This window comes from Myzus persicae, unplaced genomic scaffold, assembly GCF_001856785.1.
Source record: "Myzus persicae strain clone G006 unplaced genomic scaffold, MPER_G0061.0, whole genome shotgun sequence".
Lineage (NCBI taxonomy): Eukaryota > Metazoa > Arthropoda > Insecta > Hemiptera > Aphididae > Myzus > Myzus persicae.
Genome location: NW_019103938.1, coordinates 171,627 through 198,727, shown reverse-complemented (window position 1 = coordinate 198,727; position 27,101 = coordinate 171,627). Strand labels below are relative to the sequence as shown.

General features: G+C 31.8%; 4 protein-coding genes across 5 annotated transcripts in view; 2 read left to right on the top strand and 2 right to left on the bottom strand.

The window, feature by feature from the left end:
- Nucleotides 1-9,219: 9,219 nt before the first annotated feature.
- On the top strand, nucleotides 9,220-14,059 carry LOC111036666 (nuclear pore complex protein Nup107). Its single transcript, XM_022318784.1, has 16 exons — nucleotides 9,220-9,441; nucleotides 9,533-9,676; nucleotides 9,760-9,899; nucleotides 9,973-10,125; nucleotides 10,212-10,337; nucleotides 10,974-11,072; nucleotides 11,408-11,607; nucleotides 11,685-11,924; nucleotides 11,996-12,269; nucleotides 12,359-12,555; nucleotides 12,730-12,928; nucleotides 12,985-13,122; nucleotides 13,203-13,379; nucleotides 13,440-13,562; nucleotides 13,660-13,761; nucleotides 13,831-14,059. Exons 1-16 carry the CDS (start codon nucleotides 9,396-9,398, stop codon nucleotides 13,939-13,941), a joined length of 2,469 nt encoding a protein of 822 aa, XP_022174476.1. The 5' UTR covers nucleotides 9,220-9,395; the 3' UTR covers nucleotides 13,942-14,059.
- Nucleotides 14,060-14,433: 374 nt separating this feature from the next.
- LOC111036668 (TAR DNA-binding protein 43-like) lies at nucleotides 14,434-17,698 on the bottom strand. 2 transcript variants are annotated; one of them, XR_002604787.1, is made up of 7 exons: nucleotides 17,209-17,698; nucleotides 16,943-17,100; nucleotides 16,737-16,874; nucleotides 16,214-16,471; nucleotides 16,000-16,153; nucleotides 15,515-15,589; nucleotides 14,434-14,627 (listed from the first exon to the last, which is right to left on the bottom strand). XR_002604787.1 is itself a non-coding variant. In XM_022318786.1 (6 exons), the coding sequence occupies exons 1-6, from the start codon at nucleotides 17,453-17,455 to the stop codon at nucleotides 14,581-14,583; spliced, it is 1,002 nt and encodes a 333-aa protein (XP_022174478.1). In that variant the 5' UTR covers nucleotides 17,456-17,698; the 3' UTR covers nucleotides 14,437-14,580. The 2 variants fall into 2 exon arrangements, 1 of the variants encoding a protein (XP_022174478.1); XM_022318786.1 differs by lacking the exon at nucleotides 15,515-15,589 and having other exon boundaries at nucleotides 14,437-14,627.
- A 166-nt stretch (nucleotides 17,699-17,864) lies between these two features.
- Nucleotides 17,865-20,082, top strand: LOC111036669 (proteasome subunit alpha type-1). The gene is made up of 5 exons (XM_022318787.1): nucleotides 17,865-18,007; nucleotides 18,723-18,973; nucleotides 19,080-19,239; nucleotides 19,507-19,716; nucleotides 19,778-20,082. Exons 1-5 carry the CDS (start codon nucleotides 18,005-18,007, stop codon nucleotides 19,988-19,990), a joined length of 837 nt encoding a protein of 278 aa, XP_022174479.1. The 5' UTR covers nucleotides 17,865-18,004; the 3' UTR covers nucleotides 19,991-20,082.
- A 159-nt stretch (nucleotides 20,083-20,241) lies between these two features.
- The window catches only part of LOC111036667 (ATP-dependent RNA helicase dbp4), a 31,030-nt gene continuing 24,170 nt past the window's right edge, over nucleotides 20,242-27,101 (bottom strand). Inside the window, exon 2 of the mRNA XM_022318785.1 lies at nucleotides 20,242-23,112. Coding sequence (XP_022174477.1) covers nucleotides 21,940-23,109 — 1,170 coding nt within the window. The 5' untranslated portion in view covers nucleotides 23,110-23,112 and the 3' untranslated portion in view covers nucleotides 20,242-21,939. The remainder of the gene's footprint in view (nucleotides 23,113-27,101) is intronic.

Below are 27,101 nucleotides of genomic sequence, written 5' to 3'. Positions count from 1 at the left end.
CTGAACTCATCGTATAGTGTAAGGTTTTAAAGTATTCAAATATTTATAAGAGGAATTATAATAATGTTAATAGTGAAAATGTAAAAATTCTAGGACTGAATGACGGCCACAAACACGAGATGCCATCGCGGGGACTAGACATCCTACCTCCTCGGCGTGCGGACGGACGTCTTAGTTTTCGTCGTACGTGCGGACGTCTTAGTTTTCGTCGTACGGACGGACGTCTGCGTTTGCGTATCCGTTTGCATCTCGGGTTTGCGGCCGTCGTGCAACATGTCGAACACTCGGTGCGGACCTATGTCTTCGTCGATCATCAGCGTGTCGTCCAGCAGCATCGCGACCAACGTCCGGCGGTCGACCGCCGACGAGACGGCCAGCAAGCCCTCAAGGTACCGCTGCAAGTCGTCGGGTAGCCGTCCGTCGACCGCCGCCATGGGCGCGTCCTTCTGCACCGGCAGCCGGGCCGGGATTCCCAGACCCTGCGGTTGGGCGACAGCCAACACGGACCGCACGAACACTTCGATCTCTTCCAGTTCCTCCGACGACATTCCCGTGGAACAGCGGGCTGTGCGCCAACAAGTGCAGGCCAACGTCGCGACGATCAACAGAAACGACAACGTGTTAAGTGAGTCCATAATATCGAAAACAATAATGGTGAATGAGCCGTATATTTCGAATAGGTGTCGAACGCACCCAACACGTCTTCGGCCGAAGTGTGCTCGTTTGTTGAACAATGATGGTCAATATGGTTATAGGCACACGAAAGATTGTCACGAAATATATATATATTTACTAAAAACTTTTTTTTTTAGAATATTTATAAATTAAGTCAGCCAAAAAACGAACTTGGAGACGCGTATTGTTTATTATAAGTATGTTTCGAGAGGCGAAAAAATAAATTACTAACACTAAAAAAGCGCAAGACACATAATATACCTAATAATAGTATGTGAATGTCACATAGCAACATTATTCCCGATAAAACGTTCGAATAATACAAATCAGCTGATTACAGTTGGAAAAAAATCTTCTATTCTACCGTTGAGGCCAAACGGCTTTTCCGGCGGTAAAATTAAAACGATCAAGACCATGATTTATTATTAGGACTAGGATTCCAATGCGCTTTGCATATTGCTTATAAAAGCTATGTAGTCAGACGATGCGCGTACACGTTTATTGTGTTTTTAAATTAAAGTTAGACAATTTTAATTTTTAAATAGCGATTTAAAAATGAGAAAATGCCTATACACCGAGCATATATATACGAGCGAACGAGCAGCAATAATACGTTTTAACTTTGAGTTTTCGATCCTCGTGCGGATAAGAATATATATTATAATATGTTGTATACAATAACAATACGGCGATGACTACAGAAGCGCATATACGTATAAGTACATAACGTATATATAATGTTATATTATACACGGTCCTCGTCGTGGAACTGCTGTAGCTAGCACGCGCCCTCGGCGATCAACAGTTTCTCGCGATGATGTGCACTTTTTTTTTTTAATAACAATAATATCGTAACCGTGAAATCGTGACGGGAACCGAAAAAAAAAATTACGATATTATAACGCCGGCGAGGGTTAAAATACAACTATATGTATACGAGTGTTGGACACACGCTCGCGTGCTATATACGTATATTATATATATTTAAGTACGCGGTGGTCACGTGTCGTCCGTGTCTTCTAAACCGATGCAGCAATAATACATATAACTGCTGCGGAACCGTCGGACCCCCGGACGCAATATTAAAAGGGGTGAGGAGTGGGTGAGCCATCCGCCGCTCTACATTATTATCATTATTATTATTATTATTATTATTATTATTATATAGATCTTATCTGTCGTTTCTGCATGACGTGTTAATATATTGGCACGGCGGCGCACGCGCGCGATATGTATTGTGATGAAAATGTTGTGTTTGGGAAATCGCGTCGGCGGCGTGGCGAACGAGACACCGTTTTATGTCGCGAGGTCGCCACCGCCACTCGAAATCGGCACACGCCGCTCGCTGGTCGATTTGTATATACTTACATCGCATGTACATCGAAATGAATCTACTTCGGTTCAAAGGCATCCATTATCCCATGTACATCATACGAGTATAATATAATGTATACATAAAACACGCTCCATGTCTTATACTCTTATATATATATATTATGCATGTACCTACCTATATACTTCAAACAAACGTGTAGGGCCACGTGTTCTTTATAATACGGCGTTTAGTTAAAGCTCAGTTGACATTGGAAATGCGTCCTTTGTGTGCACCGCTGCAGAGTGCCGAGTATATTATTATATGTATGTGTTAGTGTGTTACAGCCTATATAGATGAGTTGTGTTTTTATCGTTCGGATACGATTTCTGTCGTCGTGTTTTTTCCTTCGTCCGCATGAATTACCATAGCTGAATGACTCGGCTTCGCCCTTGTCCTTTTTATTTTTCGTGTTGTTATTTTTTTATTTATCAGTTTTCATTATTGTCTTCTTATTTTTTTATTTTTTTATTATTACCTGTAGATCATTGCCATCATTAATATTATAATTATTAAGCATTATTCATTATTTATTAGATATTTAGATCGTCTTGATTCATTAAAAAACATTGTTTCTGGGTACTGTTCTAAAAATATAAGGTACGACATCAAATTTTACCTTGTCTTCCGAGTATAACCAATGGAAACCATTTACATACAAAAAAAAAAATACTTACTAATTTCTTCTATTACTATTATAATCTGAAACCAATGACAACCATTAAGTTTCATAATCCTTGTTTGTGGACCTCGTTAAAATGTGATGTTTGGGAAATCCTTTTTTAGTGGGTTATAGCTTATAAAATGACTATAAGATTATATATTACTGACCAAATTCTATACATTTGTTTTTAAATTCTATAAAAAAACTTCTACCTTACTAATTTATAATTGATGTCAAATTTAATTTATCAAATATTTATATACGATTAAACTATTTTATATTTGTCTATATTTTATAGCTAAGTATAAATTTTACGGAATTCACGTAAGTTAAAAATTACATTCTTATACAAATTACATTATGCCCAACACATCTATATCTACAACTGTATATTTAAATAAATGGATCATCATTTAATGTAGTCTGTAGATACTCTGTATCTTTCTTATGTTTTTAAAATTTTTTCTTTGATATTTTTTAGTATCTTTCCTGATTTCTTATTTGATTTCTTTTATTGCAAATTATGTAATAAAAATCCAGTTTTTTTGTTTTACAAAATATGTTAATATTGGCTTGTTTTATTTTCATCGCCTATACCCTAAAAGTCCAATATGTGCTTACAATATGTGCCCGTTTAATAGTTTAATGATATTATGTAGACATATTTTGTTTTTATCAAGTATCAATGATCTATACAATATAATAAATAATAATATATTCAGCGTTGCGGTACACTAGTATTAATGATTTAACTCTAATATTTTAATGTTTAATTTATTTCTATTACGCGTAAGCCTTAGCGCATAAGTAAAAACGTTACATAAACTTTTAAACAACTCAATTTTACAAAGACATATTTTCACCATCACAATGTCTCACGAATTAAGTCATTTTTAAAACTTTCGTTATTGGAAGTCAATTTAAATGTTGTTCTTATTTCGAATTAGATTTTTCGAAGTTGTCTTTTTTTGTTCAACACCAGAAATGCTTACAGGGATTTGTACATTTTTTTCCACATGTTATTATTTTATCAAAATGATTCCTTTTTCGGAGCAAAGGCGGGCATGCGGCAAACGATTGCACACATACGCGAAATCCGTGATAATATTTATTATTATTATTATATATACGACGGTGGAGAAAAATCTCTAAACTATTCGCACAGAATCCACGCGAGCATGCCGTATACCCTCGGGGTAGGTGTGTGTGTTCTGTGTATATGTGCACACTACGAGCAAAGAGCTACAACACTGCTTGTGTGTACTATATAGTATATATATATATTGACGGGCCCAGTAATTGAACTGGAACCCTCTGACAACCGAACTGTCAATGTTGTGGACGTTGTGGTATATTTTATCGGGAGAAAAAATCCTTTTCCCTCTCTCGCTACACACACACACACACCGTGTGGTCTCTGTGTGTATATAATATGACACTTCTCCGCCAACACTCTATCCTAAATCTCTATAATAAATCTAATGTACGATATCATATAATATAATGATGAGCGTGGAGGGTAACTTTGTGTAATTACTATATTATACACATTTATATATATTTTTTTTTTTGAGTACGTGGCACTGCTCTACGTGCAATTTATTATGTATACACATAATAACAATAATAATATATATGTGTGTAGCACTACTAGCAGCACTGTATATCCTTTATCATAAGCACGAGATCTGTAGAGGAGTATGCATAGTACATATATCCATGATGGACAGACGAAGCGCAAAAAAGATTATTATTATATTATAACTATGCAATATGCATACATTATAAAAATATAAAGTGGGGTTAGGTCAATTTTACAACCTTGAGCCACCAGTCACCACCACCAAATTTACGGTAATGCAGGTTCCGTGATTAAATTATTATTTAAAAACAACACGAGCTTGGATTTTATGGTCTCGATAAATCTAAAATAACCGCAGGTACTCGAAATAAAAGCACATACATACTAGATAAGTCTATATTATACTCTATTTAATGTCAGCCCACTCAGCCATCAAGTAGGTATTTATAGCAGTATTGTGCAGTGTACCTAAAGACTACTGACTAGTGCGCGAGAGGGATAATCATGTAAGGTAACTATATAATCTTATACGTATTATATAAATTTGTATACCATAATATATACCCAAGTCAGAGGGGAGATTTCAATGGTAAATAATTAATTTATTCACAATATATATATATTATGTAGTACATTCGGTTTATCATTGCAATTAAGATTCTTTAATTGATACAAATAAACAACCATTAACACATTTTTACTACGAGTTTTCCCCGATATATAGCTAATCATAGCGTCTTATTTCAAATGAAAACTCTATTATATTAGAAAAACAATGAAATGCAATTTTATATTACCTCTGTAAGATAAATGATGGTAGGTACTTACCATGGCCATGATACTAAAATATCGTGATAATACCTATCGGGTGACATTATTTATCTGGTGATTAATGATTATTGTCCCCGTTTTTGTACAACGATTTCTAAAATTAATGTTGAATATGTAAGCATATAAAAGCACAGAATATAACTATGATATAAGTAGGCATTTATCTACCTAATAATTTGTTTTATGCAATAAAGTGTTTTAGTGTTTCCTAATACGTATTATTGACTAATTTCAAGCTTTGCCCCCACACCCCCTGTTAAAATATATTTAAAATACATACATAACTTTATATATAATAAATTATAGTATATTTATCATTTTTTTTTCTCATGCACTTATACACATTATTTGATGTCTACATTTAATATTATTATAATACATATATCTATCATCATCATAATCTACCGATTACTAAAATGAAAAATATTTTTATTAAAACAAATTTCCTAAAAAATCTTTAACAAGATTCCAGATCGGACACACTCAATTACTCAAATCACTCACGGCTACTTAATGAATAAAATTAATACCCCGGGTCCCGGCCTCCATTCACATCTAAGCTCATCATGCGGCAACATCCTCTCGATCAAACTTTTAAATTATAATGACAGAATGTCATGCATAGGTTACCGAACTCGGAACAAATACAAAACTTCCCGAACATCTATCGGAATCTCTTGACCACAACATAATTATTATCCTCATTCACAGGCCACCGCCACCGTCGATTTCATCAAAACAGCGAATCTACAAAACAAACTGTAAATTATAAACATGTACACACATTTGTAACATAATGTACCTACTTATCGTTCCAATAATTGTAAACTAGCCAATATTTATACTTCTCAATCATTACAATTAAGTCTACAATGGAATATAACTTGTTCCCCAATGGCCTATGCAGCAAGTATTTTTATAATATTATGATATCTTAAATTTGTATTATTTCTCAGTCAAAATTTGTTTTTTTTTTTTTATTAGGGACAGCTAAATATTATTTGAGTGATGCTAAAAAGCAGAAATATAAAATTTAAGTGGAACAACAACGATTAAAAATATCTACCTGTAAAGAGTATTTTTTTTCTTCAAAAAAATCAATCAATTAATAGGTACTCCCAAAAAGTGTAACATACAAAAATATTGAAGAACTGATGTTGAAGAGTCAAAATTAAATTTATACTGAAATATCAAAATTAGAACTAGCCAAAATCAAGGGTATGTATCTACTACCATTGATTCTATTATAATGACATTTTAGAAACTATTAAATCTACTTTTTATCCCAACAGATATTCGTTATTTTAATAATATTAAATTTAATTAAAATATAAAAAAATTTGTAGTAGACATGGTTATTGTCAACTGAAAAGTAACTTTAACAAAGTTCAGTTGGGTGGTCTTTTTCAAATGCTTATCACACAAGTATTTCGAAATCGGGATGGACAACTGAAAGAGAGTATGGTTATTACTTTATGCTACTTTCCGACCTTAAAAATTGAACACTGCACTGTACCTTGTTGGCTGTTTACTGATCGAACTTCATTATTAAATCAACCGTTGGGTGGATTAAAAGGTTTTAAATTTTGATTTAAATTTATATGAATGTTAAGACCCGTAGAAATAAGTGTGTCAAAATTTGTAGTCTTATGATGGGTACTAATGTACTATATTATATTATGGGATTCACGTTGCATTGTTGCAAACTCTGGAATTCATTGTGCTAACTTAGCAGAATGACATTTTATGGAAATTTATAGCAAATATGCAACTTATTATGCAAGTTAAAGATTAATTTATAAATATAAAATAGTTGTACATGATGCCGATTATTTTTTGATTCAAATACGCCTCCTTAACGGCAGCGCTATCTACCTTTGTTGTTTGTAATATTCTCCAAATGATTGCGAAGAACAAAAGAATAGGTATGCAATACGATTATTGTTAACGAAATTAAATTATTTCAAATTACTTGCACCAACTTTTTTTTACTTCACTTCCTCTATGCGCGGCTCTATTATTACCGCAGATAAACCACTAACCTCAAAGAATGACGTTAGAAACAGCTATTGGCATAATATTATAATAATATATAAAACAATCTTTAAATCTATCCATGCCCCACGGGAACAGCTCATAAAGCCATTCAGTTGGTTCACATCTATACGACTATTATAGTCGGACTATACGTCGTCTGGTTTTCCATATTAAATCATACATAAATTATTACCTTGATCAGTCAAATCGCTTTATTCAACTTACGTGGGTCTCTAACCACATTGGCTTACATGGCAGCGATGTTGTGGGGGGGGGGGGCTAAGTTATAATTTTTAGAAAACTTTCGATATTATAACATGTTTTTTTTAATTTTGTTTTAAACAGTACACAATTTTTTAGAAATATGGGTTTGGGAGGGGGAGAGGGGCCCCTTCATAGGGGGGTGAAGCCATATCAGCTAAAAGTTCAATATCGCAACCACTCAAGAATTCATTTCACCTATTTCGTTTTTCAGACATTGAATCAAACTGTTTAAGCTTTAGCTGTGTGCTTAATTTGATCATTTGCAAATTTAAAGATTAAAAAATATTTTATAGATATTGGGTACAATAATTTGAAATGTGAAGAGTTTGAAAATGCAATTATTAGACCACTGAATGGAGTAAAAACATAATATTTAGGGTATTATAGGGATTGGTTGCCTTGTTGTGTAAGCCAGGAACACCACCATTTCAGACATAAATGAATAGTTTTTATATCTAGATTATGAAATGAAGGCATAGTATTGTATAACTAAATCATATTGTACAACTAAATACTATTTACAATATTGTTCAATGTACTTCAATTTTTTAGATTTAGTGAAAATATAAAATGCATACATTCATTACACTCCAAAAATATTTTAGATTCTGAGTGGAACGATGAATGTATTGATTTTATAATGATGTGTGTTTTTTTTAAAATTTTTTTTTGTGTCTGTCATCACCTTTTAGGACAGTAAAACTTCTTGGATTTTCTTCAACAGCAACTTTTCTGATTGGAAAGTGAATCTAGTTGGTACTTTGGGGGGTCAAAAGTAAACATTTCCCAGTAGTTTTCAAAAGCGACGTGAAAAATAAAAGAAAAATTAAGGAAAAACGGGAATTTTTACTCAAAATCGATTTTGGTTTTTGGTGTAACTCTAAAACAAATGGTCGTAGATATATGAAATTTTCACAGGTTGTTTATATTTGCATTTTCTATACACGGTAAAATATTGAAAATAATTTGACTCTTTTTGAACTGTTTACGGACATTGTCAGTTTTCAATTTTTTTATTTTTTTTTTCTTTAAATATCAATACAATTTTATTTGTTGGTTAAAAAAGCTTGATAATTTAATACAAGGCTCCTGATATATTTTTACAATAGCAATTGTAAAATATTTAAAATACATAGGCACAATTTTCTTTATAAGCATTTAAAATTCGAATTTTGACTCAGATATATTGGTATTAATATGTCTTAAACCAATACTGACATACCGTCTCCACTCAGAATCGTTTTTCTTATACAATGATATTGTATCATTGAATTCAAATTTAATTCCATCCATTATACAGTGACCCACTTGTAACCTACTGTACAGCAGAGCGACATCCACTTAACCGCTTTTTTTAATTTTACCTTTAGTTATAAAATCAGACGATAATGTGACTACGATACCAATTTCTTCCCTCGATTTGAGTAGATTATTTTATACATCTAACATTATCCGCAGTTCCGTAGTTCCGTACCTCTGCAATTTTATAACAAATAGATAGAAAATATAAACATACAATAATAATTTATAGTGTGTACTATTAACACCTTCAATCCTGCAGGGCATGGACAAAGAAATACGAATACGAAATATAATCATAGACCTAATTTACTATTCTATTATTGTCTTTAATCTTTATAATCGTTTACTTTAGGACTGAAAAGTACATACAATAATATTGTACCATAGTATTGTACCTGTACAATTATTTAGATAAGTGCATGTAGCTACACTGATTTTATCATGACCAATCAGAGACTCTTATTTCTTTTATCCCGATTCCCGGCTTCTTACCGTGTGGTGTGTGAGTTATCTATTCTGTTAAAAGTTAAAACGTTGGATGTGTAAACTGTTAAACTGTTTTCAATTTTTATATTTCATAGAGTTTTTGATTCTGTTCATCAACTTTCAACTCACGTTGTTTATAGAAAATAGTTAAATGACGTTCGTTTAATCAACCAAACTAAAATATGGACAATTCTATAATTGAGGCTATTTATGCTGATTTTGAGTCAATTAAATACTTTTATATATTGTACTCAAATGTTTAATATTTTTATTAGAACCATTCATTATCACCTTCATAATATATCTTGTATTATTACAGGTCAGAATGAATCTCAATTAGATTTTACTGATGATTTGACTAAATCGAAATTTAGAAAATCTCAATTCAATTTGTCTGTTTCATTAACACCTGGGGAACTTAGTGCTATATTTGATACAACTGTAGCTCAACCAAAACTAAATTGTAAGATTTAAAATTATTATTATTTGCTCTGAAAACTTATGCAAAACATAAATATTAATACTATGTATTATATATTTCATTAGCTGAAAATGGATTGTACAATCAGTTTCTAGATGTTCTTCAAGCGTTTCGCATTAATTCACCTCTACAACTTTTGGAAATTCTTCAATACTTTATTGACAACTGCCTAGACACCATATCCATTTTAAAAGATCAAAATCAAGTAAACAAAATTACATAATTTTATAAAACTACTTTATTTTAATTATTTACTATGTTACCTTGTATATTTGTAGCGTGTAGATTGGTTAGAACAAGAATTGAATACATGGCGTTTACTGTTAACACTATTTCAAGTACAGCATTTAGAACCTGAAAAAGTTGATAATATAGTTAGTGAACGAGATTTAGCAGATGCATTGTTCAAAGAAGATCAGAAATTAAAAGGGGTAATTTTAATTTGTATTATAAATAATAATAAAATGTTTATCAAAAGTTTATAGTTTTAATATGTTTAAAATTGATTCATATTCAGATACAAAGAATTGTCGATTGGTTAGAACATTGTGCTGCTGAAAGTATGGAAAATGAATTCATGAAAGATGCAAAACATTTCTCTGATGAAGAAGTTGCCTGGCCAAATACTTTGGGTCAACTATTGGTATATATCTGAGTACCGGGTGATGAATTCACCATAGGACACTTATTATTCAAAAAGTATTATATTAATGTTTTAGAAAATATTTATTTGATATAGTTTTTAGCCATTACAGAACAAGGTTTTTATTGAACAATTTTATTTTAAAAAGTTTTTAATTTTTTTTTTTAATTTATTAAATTTTTCTGTTTCAACATAATCTTCGTTTTTACAATTTTTTTCTTTTTATATAATATAGAGTAAAAGAGTGTTATAATAGTGTATAAGATATAAGGGGCAATTGAGTACAATTTCAATTTTCTCATCTAAATGTTAAATACTTAAAACTCTTAAACAACTCGTCCTAAATTCAATTTTTATGTAGACAAATATTCTTCTTTGGAAAATGAAATAAAAATTGTGTTGTAAGAATAAGTTTAAAAATTATTAAAGTTTAATCTTAATTTTGATTTTTAATAACACCAAACCCTTTAAAATATTTTTTTGTTCCAAAACATTTCTACTTTGAAATAATTAGTGTTCAATGATAAAGAATCACTCGGCAGAATATAATATTATCTGGTTCTATTTTAATAATTTGGATAGAACCCCTTATATTTTAAAGATTTTCTTACAAAGTTATGTATTTTATGATTTTAGAAAAAAGAATTAATATATCAAAGTTCTGGGGCTATGGTCACTCAATTAGATCCAGATGCACCTACCAGGCAATCGAGATCTATTCATGATCTAGATCAGGTATGTGCTTATTTATTATTACATAGCTTTTGTATAATGTTAAAAATATAACCAAAAATCATTCGCCAGTCGTATTTGCTAATTATCCTGTCGTATTCAATATCAGTGATGTTGCCAAACAATTGTTTAAATGTAAACTGAGCTGTCAAGTGTCTGGCCTATTTTTATTCTACTGATGTGTATGCAAAGACTGTGGTGTTTTTTTTTATAAGACATCCATGAAATTAATACAATTAGACTTATTAGACCTTAATAAAACTTCATAATTTGAAAATTAGCTTTAAAACAACCTAATACATTTTAGTTAATAGTTTCTAACATATGTAATTAAATAGGTTGACGATGATAGACTTCTAACCCAAGTGTTCACCGAGATTCGTTGTGGCCGATTAGAAAAGGCTGAACTGTTGTGTTGTCAGTATGGTCAGTTTTGGAGGTCTGCAATATTGGAAGGATGGCGTTTGTATCATGATCCATTTTATAAGCCTAAAGAAGAGCAGAAGCCTACAGACGAAGTACTTGGGAATCCAAATAGGTACTTAGCTTTTTTTGTCTATTAGTTTATTACAAAACTGTTTTCTCACATAATAATATTGTCATCATAAATTGTAGAGATGTTTGGAAAGTCTGCGCTTGGAAAATATCATCAGACCATAAAACTTCGCCTTATTGGAGAGCTACAATCGGCATATTATGTGGAAATATTGAAGCCGTCTTACCTGTATGTAACCGGTGGGAGGATATTTTATGGGCGCATCTTCATACTATAGTAAATGTAGCTGTTGAAAGCCACATACAAACCCACAAGTCCAACAACTTTATAAGTTTACCAGAAAAATATTGGGAGTACAAGTAATGGATATTTTTTTTTTTTCAATATTTTTCTGTAAACCAAACTTCATATTCTTGCTTTTATGTTATAGAATGACATTAGATGATATTGTAGCTGAATTAAAATCCAACCCTAAATTGGCAGTACGGCAAGAAGCACATAAACCTAAACGTCAAATTCAGCAGTATTTTATGACCAATCAATTTCGCGAATTGGTGAATATCATGGCGGATTGGGCTGAAAATAGTTTGGAAGCAGATCCTCAATTTTTGCGTTTTCTTGCACATTTAATCTTGGTCATACGTTGGGCTGGAATTGAACACGATGAGCTGGCTGCCAATTTAATAATACAGAAATATATTGAGGTATATTTGAATTTAAAAACATGAACAGATTTATGCCTAATAATATATTTATTATCCTGAAAATTTAATGTAATTATAATTGTTTGTAGGTCTTAATTCCCATGAATGATCCAATTTTAGTAGCTTATTATACGTCTCAATTGGAAGTAACTAGTCAAGTTACTATATACTCCAAGTTCCTGGAAAAAATGGTTTTGTCTGAACAACGAACTAGTGGACTGATGGCTGCTGAAAAGTTTTCACTTCCAGTTGAAGAAATAACTAAACGTATTGTTGAGACATATAGGTATATATTGTTATTTTTTTTATCAATAAAATTAAAGTTATATTCTTAAAAATCATAAAACTGATATAATAACTTGTGTGTTTCATTATAATCAACTATTTTGATGTTAAATAATAATAATTATTATTATTATGTAAAATAATGAAAATATATAATAATTTAAAAAAATTATAGAAACCGCTTTACCAATATGACCAATGGCCAAGATCTATTTTCGGAAATTACCAGCGATGACTATGAACTAATTTCTGCATTAGATTGGATAATTTATTATCCTCACCAAGTAGAAGAAGCATTTATACAAATCAATGCAGTTGTTCGTAATTTTGTCGCACAAGGGAAAATCCAAGCAGCCCGCTTAGCGTTTAATAAGGTATATTACTTTATTTGAGTAAAGTAGAACTTTAATACCATTAAGTAAAACTTTAGGTTCAGAAAGATTCAATCAATAGAATATTGAATAATGCTGATATTGATCTTGAAAAACTATTAGAGATGGATATGATATCAGTTTCTAAAAAAATACAATCACTCATCTTGGAATATTTAGCATATAAATGTTATTTGGTAAGTAATTTTCCATTATTTTGAATGCCAAAGACAATTGGGAATTCTCAAATAAAATAATTCATGCATTTTTAATTTAGGATGCAGAAGAAGGGTTCGCTGAATGGTTTCATGAATATCATCAAACCAAACCAATTGAACCTATCAAACTGCACGGAAATGCAGATTATGCTAAAAAACTAATTTACGACCATAACATGGAACAATATCAAACTGCATTAACCAATTGGAAAAAAATTGTATCAAGTTCATCCCAAGTATGTGTAGCTATTTTGTCGTATTTAAAATGATGGTAAAGTGTTGATTTAAATTTTCAGATTGTTGTTGAACAACTCTTTAATTTGCTTTTTTTCCCCAATGGCTGGCTTGTTGACCACGAAAATGAGGATAAAAATCGTCATGAACACTTTGAACTTCTGCGAACTATATGTATTCCAAAGGTGAATATAATGGTGGTATTACCACGGAATTTTTTTTACAAGCCTAATAATTTTAAATTATTTATAACTAATTTGCACAATCTTATTTTTATTTCAGATTTTTATGCTGTTACATACTATATTGCATAGTGCTGAAAGATACACTGAATGTTTGAAGTTAGCTAGTTACATAACAGACAAGACCCATAAGTTCTACCAAGTAATTGCAATTAAAACAAATTTAAAAATATGTAAATAATTATTAATTATACGTGATTATTATTTTCAGTTATTCTCTCAAGCTGATCTAAAGAAGTTATTAGCAAAGATCGCAGAATCATCAGTCTGCATTATGGAATCACATAATCAACAGTTAGATCCTTGGGGATTTGAAAAATAAATGATGATTTTTTATACCTATTTTTATTTTATTCTATTTTTAAGAAAACTTGATGTTATATTTATTGTATCTGTCTTAAATATACATGGTATAGTAAATTTACTTTTTGCAAAATCAATAGTTTTATTATTTTTATATAATAGAATTAATTGATTCATTATGCTATTTAAGGTAAAGAGTTATATCATACTATTATTAGTTTAATGAAATTGATTAAAATTTATCAAATCTATATGTAAATAATATTAAAATACATTTAAAAGTTATAGGACAAAGCATATTTAGGTTTTTTTTTTTAATTTAAAGATATAATGTATAACATCATCAAAAGTAAAATAAAAAAATGATTTAATTGAAATTATTTTATGTCAAGAAAAACTTCAATAAATTGTGGAATTTGAATTCTTACAAGAATTTTTAAAAATAAAATATTTCAAATTCAATAAGTTAAAAATATAATTTTTTTAAGTTAGCCCTTATTCTTCAAAACAATTATGACAATATACATTTTGTTTTTATTAAATGTCAACATAAAACTATAGATTACAGAAAATGCAGTGGTACAACAGTTGTATAATCAATATAATATTTATTTTGATTTTATAAAATAGGATATATTTTTTTAGTAACTAATGTAACCTAAATATATAGAGAAATTGCATTCGAGGTTTCAGAATTTGTATGATCTGTAAAACAAAACAAAATAAATATTAAAAATGTAATTAAGTACACTAAAAATAGTGCGACCAAGTCAAGAAGATCACCAGTTAACATGGGGCAAAACCACCAGTTTAAGATTGCTAATCGATCATTTTCATAACTTGGTTGTACTATAAATAATGAAAAATTTAATTAACATAAAGTTAAAAAAATTATTTTCAAAGTACCTAATATGTGTAGAGTATAAGACGTATCAATAACTTTAAAAAAAAACAGACAACGATTTTATATTTTCACTAACTACTGTATATATATTTATATATTGTATTGAGTATTAAATACATTAATGATATAATATTTCATGAATATTCATTATATTTTCAAATGAATATTAGTGGAAAGAAGCAAGACTAGATTTAAGTGCTTTAATGAAATCCAGGTATAAGAGTATTATATTTTAGAATTACCAGTGGTAAACTTAATAAATATTGGCATGAATAAATGAGGTACTTCGCTTTAGATTCGGTACGTCTATTGTAGGTGTAAGTAAGACAACCACTGTTCTAATTTTCAACTAATAATTTACCTTCAAGAACCCAATTTTACCTTAACATATCTTAAAAACATTAAATGTTTGAAAGTATTGTTCGCCCCAATAAATTTTAAAAAAAGTATTAAAATCAACAAAATTGAATTTAACTAACTAATCTGTTCTAACCTTTTCTATATGTATTTTTATTATTTTAAATAAATTAATGAAAATATTCTAAATTGATTCACTAACGTCTGTTCTTTTTTAAATATTTTTATAAAGACAGTAATGATATAAATTATTACCAAATTCTAAATAAGTAATAAGTTAAACATTATTTGGATGTAAGGAAAACATTTAAAAGGACCATGGAAATCTCACCTTTAATACTGATGACTAGGCTGATACATCCATCATTCATATTAATACCACACGCTCTCGCTCACATGTCGTAAACTGCTAGAAAATTCTCACATTACATCAAGTAGTATCGAATATTTTGGTAGAAAACTATTACTAATGCAATTATTTATATATTATAAATTATAACAACACTCAATGGAAAGATGAAAAAAAAAACCAAAACACACAATATTTATAATAACACTCACAAAATATAACAGTCATAAATTACAATTTATTTGTTTAAACACATAATACTATAAATGAATTGTAATGTGATTAAGTAATTAAATAGTTGAAAAGTATTTTATTTTATATTTAATTGGTTTGAATTATGAGAACTAGTTAATTATTATGACTAGGATAAATGAAAGGAAGGGAAGATGAGGACACACCTTTAGTCAATCATTAACCATCACAATTCACATTAATTTAGTCTAAAAATAGCAGATTACATTAATTACCCCGGCGTTTCCAGTCTTGTACTTTTCCATATGTTCGATGGGTTTGGTAAGGAATTGGTTGTGTTTGATATGCAACTTGGTTAAGTGCTGCAGCAAGCATTCCATTTGTTAGAACACTACTCATATATTGTTGTTGGTTACTAACTTGTTTATCCTATACAATATCAGCACCAGTATATAACAATTGAAAAAGATGAAAAGTTATTCAACTTACCCTGCTTTGGTCAGACTTAGGGTTTGCTTCAGATATATGAAGAGATACTCCTTTAACAATATGATCTTCATCACAAAGGCTTTGTGCTACAGAGGCATCGTTAAAGGTAATAAAACCAAATGCTCTAAATGGTTTAGGTATGAATACATCTGTGATTTCGCCATACTGAGAGAAATATTTACTTAAATCAGGTTCACTGATATCTTCAGTAAGGCGACCGACAAATATCTTATGCGGTACTTTAGAATAATATCCTTCCTAATAAAATATAACAATAAAAGTTTTGTTTTCAAATCTTTATATATAACCTGAAATTTCTTTATAGAAGAATAGGTATAGTGTTATTAAGTACAATATTCTAATCTACATTCTAACTGTTAAACAATAAATTTCAATTTATTTATTCGAAAATCAAAAAAATATGTGGAATCTAAGTATCCTGGTAGTGCTTATAGGTATAGTAAGTGTACACACAATTATTGTTAATGTATTCAAGCTAATATCTATATTTAAAAAATATTACTTTTGAGGCAGGTATTTTGACTTCAACCCATCGATTATTTACATAATGCCGCTGTCCGAGGGCTTTTGCTTGAGAACTATAATCTTCATATCGAATAAAACCAAATCCTTTAGAATTTCCAGATGCATCTCGCTTAATCTGAATATCAATCAAGTTGTAATATATTTTCAATTACTTAAATACTTAATGCAAACACTGTTTAATACCTGAACCATGACTAGTTTTCCGAATTGTACAAAATATTCTCGCATTTGAGTTTCTGACAGTTGATAAGGTAAACCCAAAACAATCAGATCTGTACAACTCATACTGTGGTTACCCTTAGACGGTTTGTAGTCAGTCTCTTCGAGTTTTCTTTTATCGCCTTTTAAGGAAAAATAATTGTAATAATTATTGAAAAACCCATCCCTATAACAGGCCCACTCAATTTGGACCATAATTGTATTAATAAGTAGCTATATTAGTTACACACCCTTGGGATGGACACAATAGAACTTGTGACCGGCCCAACTGCCTTCAGGAGCGTGGAATTTACCGTCGTACAGTCTAAGTGCTCTATACGGTGAATATGAATCGAGACGGAACTTGAGACCTGTGACTCCAGGAAAGTATGCACTCAGTGTAGCTGTTGAAAGAGTACCATCGCTCTCCAACGGTATCTCCATAAAATCTTCGCCTTCGCATTCACACACCGGAATATACTTTTCTATGTTTTCCATTGTTATTATATTTACAAAATATTACTACACACCAAAAGCGTCAAAATTAAGCTACCAGAACTACCGAATAATAGATATTAGAATACGATTTAATACAACAATATATTTATTGTGATATTTCGTGAGTATTGTGAATTCATGGAAGCGGTATAATAGTTAATAATAATAGTAAGTAATAAATAATATTGTAGTGTAAAAAAAATAAATTTAGATATTGCAAACTATGTAAAATAAAAACATAGAAACAATACAAATTACAAACTGTACGATGTAGTGATGTACCTACATCAGTGATTATGAAGTTCGGACATCAGTGTTTATGTCGGGAGTGCTCAGGTTGCCACCACTGTATCGTGTTAACCTCAAACAATTGTCCCGGTTCAATTCAGTTCGAGCAAAGCAAAATAACAAGTCACTTAAAAATAATATATTCTTCAAAAGATTACAATATCCGCGTATCATTGTTAGAGTTGTTCGACGATTTTTTGTTTTTTATTAACTTTTAAGTTACTTTGCGTGTTAAGTATATAAAAAGAAACCAATTCAAACATGGTAAGTTCAATAATTCATTATTGTTATTATTCGGTATTATTATTTCTTTTCTGAACTCTAATAACCAAAGAATCAGTGTAAAGATATTGCAATTGTATTGAATGTAATATAGGTAATCTTTATTATTTAGTATATTTATAAGTAAAAGAGAGTATACCCCTTTATGTTTATTTTATAGAAAGTTATTAAGAAAGTTATTTAGGAATTGGTTATATTTCATTTGGATATTGAGTTAAAATACTCAATGGTAACAATTATAATTTTCAGTGAAATGAATTCCAATTTAACATAATATTATGATAATGATTTATGTTGTATATTAGTTTCATATTTGATTGTTATATTGCTTTTCATCGTAGTTTAATCACTTAAATCGTTCACAGGATTGACTATTTACATGATTTTAGTGTCTAAAATTAGTATACTTATTTACCTTAGATAGTCCAAAACTTTAACCTAGTTTTTGTTTAAAAAAAGTTTATATTGTTAATTTTGGATTCAATAGTATATTCTTTTAAAGGTAGATTATCTTAAGTAAATATATTTATGTTATTATTTATTTATCTATATAATTATGAAATTAATAGATTACCTACATGAAAGATGGCATTATTGAAATATAATCAAATTATTCTGCTACTGTTTGTTCGTTTAGGGTTTTGGTATTTAGTTATCATCTGCCTCAATTGAGTTTTTATTTTATTTTTTATTTCAGTTTCGTAATCAGTATGATAGTGATGTAACAGTATGGAGCCCCCAGGGCCGCTTGCATCAAGTGGAATATGCCATGGAAGCTGTAAAATTAGGTTCAGCAGTAGTTGCATTAAAGAATAAAACACATGCTGCTATTGTTGCGCTCAAGCGTGCACCAAATGAGCTATCAGCTTATCAAAAAAAAATTATACTTGTAGATGATCATCTTGGATTTTCATTTTCTGGTTTGTTGGCTGATGCTCGCATTCTAAGGTAAGATTTAAATAATATTTATGTTTCCGAGGATAGGTATTTTATGAATTTATTGTAGTAATTTCTAAAATTTAATAAATAAAATATTATAATTTTTTGGTTGTAGCAAGTATATGCGATCGGAATGTTCTTCACATAAGTTTGCCCATGGAGATGATCTTCCAGTTAATAGATTGATGACCAAAGTTAGTAACAGAATGCAATTGTGCACACATCGGTATGATAAACGCCCATATGGGGTTGGTCTACTTGTAGCTGGTTATGATGTGAGTATTTACTTCATAAATATTATATATTAAATTTAGTTCTGTGACTTAGTGTAAAAGTGATCAATGTCAACTTAAATTATTACCCAATGTGTGCTAAATTTAAAGCTTTAACATTTCTTATTATAATATTAGTCTTGGTGAACTAAAATCCAAATTTTTTGTATATAATGTGATTGAAATTGTGTAATAACAATGGTCTTTCTCACTCCAAGCCACTGCGATTCATAAAATTAATAGTTTTAACATTGATACATGTTGTTATAGGATAATGGTCCTCATATTTACCAAACATGCCCTTCTGCAAACTACACAAGTTGTAAAGCTATGGCTATTGGCTCACGATCACAAAGTGCTCGTACATACTTGGAAAGAAATTTAGACGCATTTAAGGAAGCAAGTTTGGAGGAATTACTGAAACATGGTATGAGAGCTTTGAGGGACACTCTGCCCAATGATGTCAATCTAACTTCAAAGGTAATTACTTTTTATTTAAAGTTATCAGAACTATTATTAATTTGTATCGTTTATTTTATAGAATGTTTCAATTGCTGTTGTGGGCAAAAATCAGCTATTTGAGATTTATGATGAGGAAAAAACTCAGGCAAAATTATCATTAATTGAAGGCGAGGAAAGGAGAGCTCCAGCTCCAACAACCGATTCATCAAGTGGTGGATCTCAGCCACCACAAGACGGACCTGGTGCCCCTCCTAGTGATGCTATACCAGCAGTTGCAATGGAGACAGAATAAACATAATGGAACTTAAGTTAAGAATTAAGAATATTATACATTTTTTTTTACTAATATGCCTCAACTGATTAAATAAAACATTGGATATTGAATTTTTATTCTATTTATTTTAAAAACAAAATTATAAATTACTTAACAGTAATATTATGCTTTGGTAATTTGGTATACATTTGTTTATAATTATTTACAGTTTTTTTCACAATATATTAAAGAGTAAACCTTCATTGTTAAAGATTTACGCCCAACACTCCATTTCATTAACTTGGCAGTAATATGAATCTTATTCCAGTAGAACCTCGATTATTCATTTCCTGATTATTTGTTTTTCTTGGTTAAACATCAGAGAGCCTAATTTTGTTTGAGCCAGTATAACCTGGATCTTCTGGTAATATCTGCTAGATAAGCAATAATACAATTTATTGATGAAATAAAAACAGTCTTGTCTTTGTACAGTAATCCTTTGTTATCCACGGAGGTTGTGCGGATAACGAAACCACGGATAATGAAACCATAAATCAATATAAAGAAGGAGGTTAGGTTTTATTTTCTTAATTTTTATAAACCACTATAATAAGATGTATACATATTTTTACCATTTTTTAATTAATCTAATTTTCCAATTTATTAATTATTTATAAACAAACTGTACAAACATGTATTAGGAAGAATGGAAAAACTCTGTAGGTACCTTATGTGGTATTTATCTATAATAAATACAAAAGTACCTACATAGTTGTATTATCTTCAGTTGTTAAAAATAAAAATTATCGATAGTGTTCGAATAATAATGATAAAACGTTATCGTATTTAACATTTCATCGTGGACTCAACCGCAGACAATCGAAACCGCGGATAATGAGGGATTACTGTATTGATAGTCAGTTAGTTACTACTTGTTTAACATCTAAAAGTAATAGTTCGCATATAAATATGTCATAATTATTAAACAAATAAGTAAATACTGTGTATTATATAGGTATGTAATATGTTTAAAAAATATGTCATTTCTTGCTTAGCTTTCTTTTTCATTCTCCGTCAAGACTAGTCCTGAGACTGACTGTCTGTAAATCGACGTTCTACTGTAATAATATTCTCAACACTGGGGTGCAATGTGCAAACTCTTAAAATATAATATAATATTTATTTACATACATAAAGAATAATGTTATGGGAATGAAAAATAAGTATAGCTACCACAAGTCCACAAAATAAAAATGATCTTGATTATTGAAAATATACATAAGTACCTATGTTAACAGTTCCATTGAATTAAATATTTTTTTGACATGTTCACTTTTAATTGACGCGAATTGAGAGATGGTTTTGCGGTTATCTAACACATTTATAGTAACAAGTAAGTACTATAATTTTCCAGAAGAAGAAAAAATACATTACATGATTTAATTAACTAATACATTTATCTATAAGCTTAGGTGTTTATTTTATTATTTACGTTTCTGTATAAAATATAATGTTCTGCGTGTTTTATGTGCCCTGTGCAAAACGCTAAAATTCTGAAACTAGTCCTGTATAGTGTAGACTGTAGTCTGTAATAATATGTAAATATCAAAATATGTTTGGTGCGATTGTTAATTATTAGGAAATCACAGTACCAAAACAATTTTTTTTATAAATGTATAAATGTGTAATCATAGGTACATTAATCATAATATAAATTCCGTTAGTAGTAAAATTTTCTTTTTAAAAATTCCCCTTTTCGTATATAAACAATTGGTCAACCGCAATGCATCGGTCATTATAATAATATTTTAATAACGACAATAATATTTATTGAAATGTACATACAAAGTAATAATAACGTATAGTCGAATAACACACACTGTTTGCAATGTACAAGGTAAACAAAACAAACAAAAAAAGACATTTCAACATTTGGGGATTTTCACACCCTATTGTGGAAGTATACAGCGCTACAGCACTGAACCGTCCTAGACCAATGTGTCCAACACCCGACAAGCGGCCGCATGATGTTGGGGTTGGTAGTTTTCGACCTGGTTCTGTGGATTGTGGTGTCGACCTTGCAGGTGTTCGATGGACCCCATCAGGTACTCGTTCTCGCTGTCCACGATGGCCGCCTCGTACTGCAACTGTTCGATGTAACCCAGCCTGGCTCGCAGTTCGGTGTCGGTGTCGCGTATCAGCAGGGTGTTTTCGCGATATAACCGTTCGGTGTCGGCCATCTCGGTCTCGGCCCGTTTCAGCTCGTCCAGCAGTTGCTCCTGGTCCCGGCACCGTTCCACGTTCACGTACAACCGGATCAGACGTTCCTCGAATTCGTACAACTTCTTGTTGATCTTGACGATCCTCTCCAGGTAGGCGATGGCCTCTTGCGTCGACGACGGCGGCGGAGTCCCGGAGTCTGCGATTTCGCCGACAACTCCTCTACCCCCAACACCACAACCTCCGCGGTCGTCGTCGTCGTCTTCGTTTTCGTCGTCGTGGTCGTCGTTCTCCACACTGGCGCCTTCGGTGATGCCGCTGTCTTTTTCCTCCTTGTCGTCACCGCATCCGCCGCCGCCCCCTAGGTACGCGTCCAACAGGTAATTCGATCCCAACGCGTCCGCCCGGGTCCTGTGCGTCTCCGTCTCGATCTTCTCGATCTTCTTGTCGCGGTCCTGCAACTTTTTCAGCTGCGCTCGGATCGTGTCGCTCTGCTCGAGTATGAGTTTCAGCAGCTCCTCGGCCGCCTGCGTGTTGCTCAGCCGCTTCGGGTGCACCGTCCGCGAAGCGTACTTGACCACAACCTCCCGGCGGCGCTTCCTGTGAGCACCGCGGTAACCGCTCATCTCGGACGCTGCGTCGTCGTCGTCGCAGCCACCGCCGCTGTCAATGTTGTTGGCGCGGTGGTGGTAGCCGTTGCCGCCAACTTTTCGCAAGCAAAGCTTTTGGTCCGGCCGCAGGCTCTGCCAGATCTTCAGCACCCTGACTCCGGGATCTGCCACCATGGTGGCCGTGTGCGCGCCGTCGACGGCCACCGCGTAGTCACTGCCGTGGCCCGTCAACGTGGTCGCCACGTCGGCGCACGTGGTACGCCTGTCCGCGTCGTTGATCCAAAGTTTCTTGTCGTAAAGCCATATGGGAATTCTGTCGGTCGTCATCTCCTGCGACAAAAACATCTCATTAAGAATTAAGACAAAAACGTTTACAATTGCATGTTACGTAATACTATATAGGTATATGAACACAGGAAAGGGGCACCCCACAAACGAAATCAGAACAGCTTAATCCACTGGGCGACTGGGGGCATTGACCAAATCGCAGGTATTTTTGTAAAAAACGAATTGTTTGACTTCCTACTCTGGCACTGAAATTAAGTGTATAGGCATTTAAATACCCAGAACAAAAACAAAATATGACGAGCTATCTCATCTTGCGGACACATTTTTATGTAGTTTTGTAGTGCCATTTTGGTTTTTTTTTTATTCGTTTATTATTTAGACATAATTTTCGTGTGGGATTTTAAGCTGTCCCGACACTATGCGCATAATGATTATTTCCGGCGCTTTTGAACAACTACGGGAGTAAACCTATAGATAGCTTATTAATAGTTAATAAATTATATGTGTATATTTATTTTCAATTCACTTTAATGCCATTTGCCGAGGGAAACCTACAATAAACGCTAAACTTTAAGTATAGTTATACTGTAGTGAATACACAGTAAGTTCCCGAAAGATATGATACGACATATTCAAATACAATTCCAGTGTCAATTTATTCTTCCGCAGACGGGCATCACGTATAGTAAAATGTACATTTTTTTTTTTATGTTACATTTTAATCCGGTTTAAAACCGAGATTCGAGCGGTTCAATAAATTCTAGGAGATCGCTCTCGCAAAAAGCATGCGTGTATATTAATTACTTGAATATTGTAGTATAACTTTATCTGTCTTATTAGTTTCGTAGACGAATTGTAATAATGTATATTATATATGTGCACATAATATTATACATTATAAATACAAATATACGATAAGCATCAACTCAGCGTTTGATGCTGGCCGTGTAATGATAATAATTAGTTATAATTATTTAAATTGTTTTTTTTTAGAAATCAGATTTTTAAGTTGTTAAAAGTTTGAAATAAATATGCTGTTCATATGATATTTGTAATACATATAATTTATGCTTTGTTTATTTAGTCACTTTATAATTTATATTATATTTAAAAAAATGTATAAAATCAGTATACTATAATATGTACAATAATTCATTAAGATTTGTTAAATTTTTCTTAAACACAGTTAAATGTAAAATATTCCAACGGTCTATCGAGGATTATAAATATATAAAACCCTATATACACTATAATAGTATATTGTATATAATCATAATTCATAAATATGTTGCATTTCCCGATGTCCGACTCGCGTGGCACTGACTGTCGAAAATTATTGCATATTATAATAATTATTAAAGTCTCTACGCGGGTTCGAATCGAAAATACCAATTAATAAATTAACTACGACAGCCCGTAATACGTTTTCGGCAAACACTGTGCCACAAGTGAATTACCGACAAGTGATCTGATCACTGTGATCATACTCACCAATTTGACCCTGTCAACACAAATTTACCGATAAAAAGTGATGAACAAAAAAAATTCACCTTGTAGGCTCTTTGCAGTTATTTGTCAAAATTCGTATACACCATACTCTGCATGTATATGTACCTGGGTATAATGATACATTTTTACCCGCAAATGCGAATTTACAAACCTGTTCTCTCGGTGAACGGTTTCCTGCAATCCGTTGACTGCCTAATTTGGTATCAAGAAGGACGTCTCACCCGCATTCGTCGTCCCCGTCTTACGAGTGCTTAACATAATATTATGATATCAAAAAATGTACACGCTCACGCAGCAGTCGACTTTTAGCTTCGTTGGTTTTAAATATTTTAGAGCGAATGGAATTGGCCAAAATGGCTGTCATTGAACAAACCTAAAGCTAGGTGGTAACGCAACATTGTTTGTGGTTCTTTGGAAGCATTTTTTTTTTGATATTTTAAATTTTGAGGGGAGTAGAAAATGCAGAATGTACCTGCTATTTTAAGAACAATATTAAAATTTGAAAGTGCTCTGAACTCGCTAAAAATTAAAAAAATATCGAGGAAAAAATGTGTCGACCGTTTAAGTCTTGAATTTTATTCGGTGGGGGGAGTGGGGGTGTTGTTACCGTGGCCCAGATTAGAGTATCGAACAATATATGGCAAACTTTGAGGCCTATGTGGCTATGTCCCCTAGATTACTCACCCCTTTTTTATTTCTAGTTATGATAAGTTGACTCGGAGAACGAAGAAATCAAAACCACTATAGTAAAATATTACACGACTGGGATTTTCACCAAATGTAGGGCGCATGCCATTCAAATCAGTAGTTGGGCTACAGGTGTCTCAGTCTCGCGTGTACATATCTATCTATTTAAAACTACGATTCTATAGTAATAACAAAAATAATTGATATCGAGGATTAAAGTTAAATGTGTATATATTATACAGACTTTTAGACGTATTATACCTATGTTACAATAACGACAGTTTCTTATTCTCAACAAAACTGCCTTTATATTAAAATATATATGTATAGTACCTATAGGTACTAGTGTGTTGTGGAAAAACACAAAACACATTTTAACACCAATATTTGTGTTGTAGAAATAATAATATGGTACACTACACTGAAAACGTGAAATACGTATATTTTAGAAACGTGACTTAATACCTACCTACCGCTGCAGCGCCTTCAATTTCATACGTCTTATTGGTAATTATTTTTATTATTTCAAAGATATTTTGATTGCACGGTGGAAAGTCTGATCGATTTCACGATTTTGAATTATGGCGATTCTTTAAGGCTTTAATTTTTATACCTCCATCACAGAATATATTAATGTTTTTTTTCCTTTGTCATCATCATTTATACTGTCGGCACAACAGAGCTGCAGTGGCAGAGCCAACAGTGAAAGCCAAACGTTTTTTTACGGGCCGACGCGGCGTGGACAATAATAATAACAATTATTATTATATATTATTAGCTGGACGACCACGGACCACTGCGGGGTAAAAACGTGTCGGGATGTGAACACCTACCACAATATACCTATCTACGGGTTTTTTTTTTAAGATTTAAAAAGATAATTTTCGGTTTCGAATGAGATTCCTCTGTACTCGTACCTAGATTTTTTTTTTTTTAATAATAATTCAAACGTCGCACTCAGAGGCAATGAGGCGCGTCATGTAATATTTACAAAATATTTCGTTAAAAAGTTTTTTTTGTTTTTTTCACAGGAAACCACGTACCTCTCTATTCATTTGCGTTATTACATCTACTAAATGATTTACGCGAACCTGTGATGTGTGTGTGTGTGTGTATGGTTTTCCGGCGGATTTGGCGTGAACAAAAAACTTTTGTTATAATATAGATTTCTCCTGCAGCAGCATTGCACCCGGTTACAAGTTATATATATTTTATATACTTTATTTTTTTTTGTCGGTTTGTATTCGCACAACATATACCTATACATATATATAGTTGGGTACTATGTTTATAATTTATATAATATTATATACCTATAGGTGTACTACACGCTCACTAATGGACTTTCTACGAATAATAATAGGAATAAAAATGAATCGGACGATTGTACCGCGGACGACTTCGTATTAGCGATAATAATTAGCTGTGTGATACCGTGTTGAGAAGTAATTTATTTTGATTTTGATTTTCTGTTATTTACTGCCGAAAGATGTTTTCTCTTGGGCGTGAAACAATAGTTTCCGAAACTAAACCGGATATAATCATGTATCCATTATATATCATTATCGTGTATATGTATACTGCATAAGGTATATGTAAACAGTAAACGAACTACCGGTATGGGTATACGATATAGTAGGTGCATAGACTTGGTTTTCAAAACTCACAGTCTTCGGGCTCTGGACAAATAACTGCAGTCTTTCATTATATATATTAGATATTGAAGATACTAGTGGGCCGATGCACTCGCGCTGTGTACCATTATATGTTATGAAATCAATCGTCGTAACCGTGAAATGGACTCGAGACGACAAAAAATAATAAAAACACATTTA

Excerpts from the sequence above, each read along its gene's own strand:
- LOC111036669 (XM_022318787.1), top strand. Across the intron at positions 18,974-19,079 it reads GCTGATGCTCGCATTCTAAG|CAAGTATATGCGATCGGAAT; the intron begins GTAAGATTTAAA and ends TTTTGGTTGTAG. Across the intron at positions 19,240-19,506 it reads TACTTGTAGCTGGTTATGAT|GATAATGGTCCTCATATTTA; the intron begins GTGAGTATTTAC and ends ATGTTGTTATAG.
- LOC111036668 (XM_022318786.1), bottom strand. The coding sequence starts at position 17,455 with ATGGAAAACATAGAAAAGTATATTCCGGTGTGTGAATGCGAAGGCGAA. Across the intron at positions 17,101-17,208 it reads CTATTGTGTCCATCCCAAGG|GCGATAAAAGAAAACTCGAA; the intron begins GTGTGTAACTAA and ends TTTCCTTAAAAG. Across the intron at positions 16,472-16,736 it reads TCAAAATACCTGCCTCAAAA|GAAGGATATTATTCTAAAGT; the intron begins GTAATATTTTTT and ends ATATTTTATTAG.
- LOC111036666 (XM_022318784.1), top strand. The coding sequence starts at position 9,396 with ATGGACAATTCTATAATTGAGGCTATTTATGCTGATTTTGAGTCAA. Across the intron at positions 10,338-10,973 it reads ATACTTTGGGTCAACTATTG|AAAAAAGAATTAATATATCA; the intron begins GTATATATCTGA and ends TTATGATTTTAG. Across the intron at positions 11,925-11,995 it reads GAAAAATATTGGGAGTACAA|AATGACATTAGATGATATTG; the intron begins GTAATGGATATT and ends TTTATGTTATAG.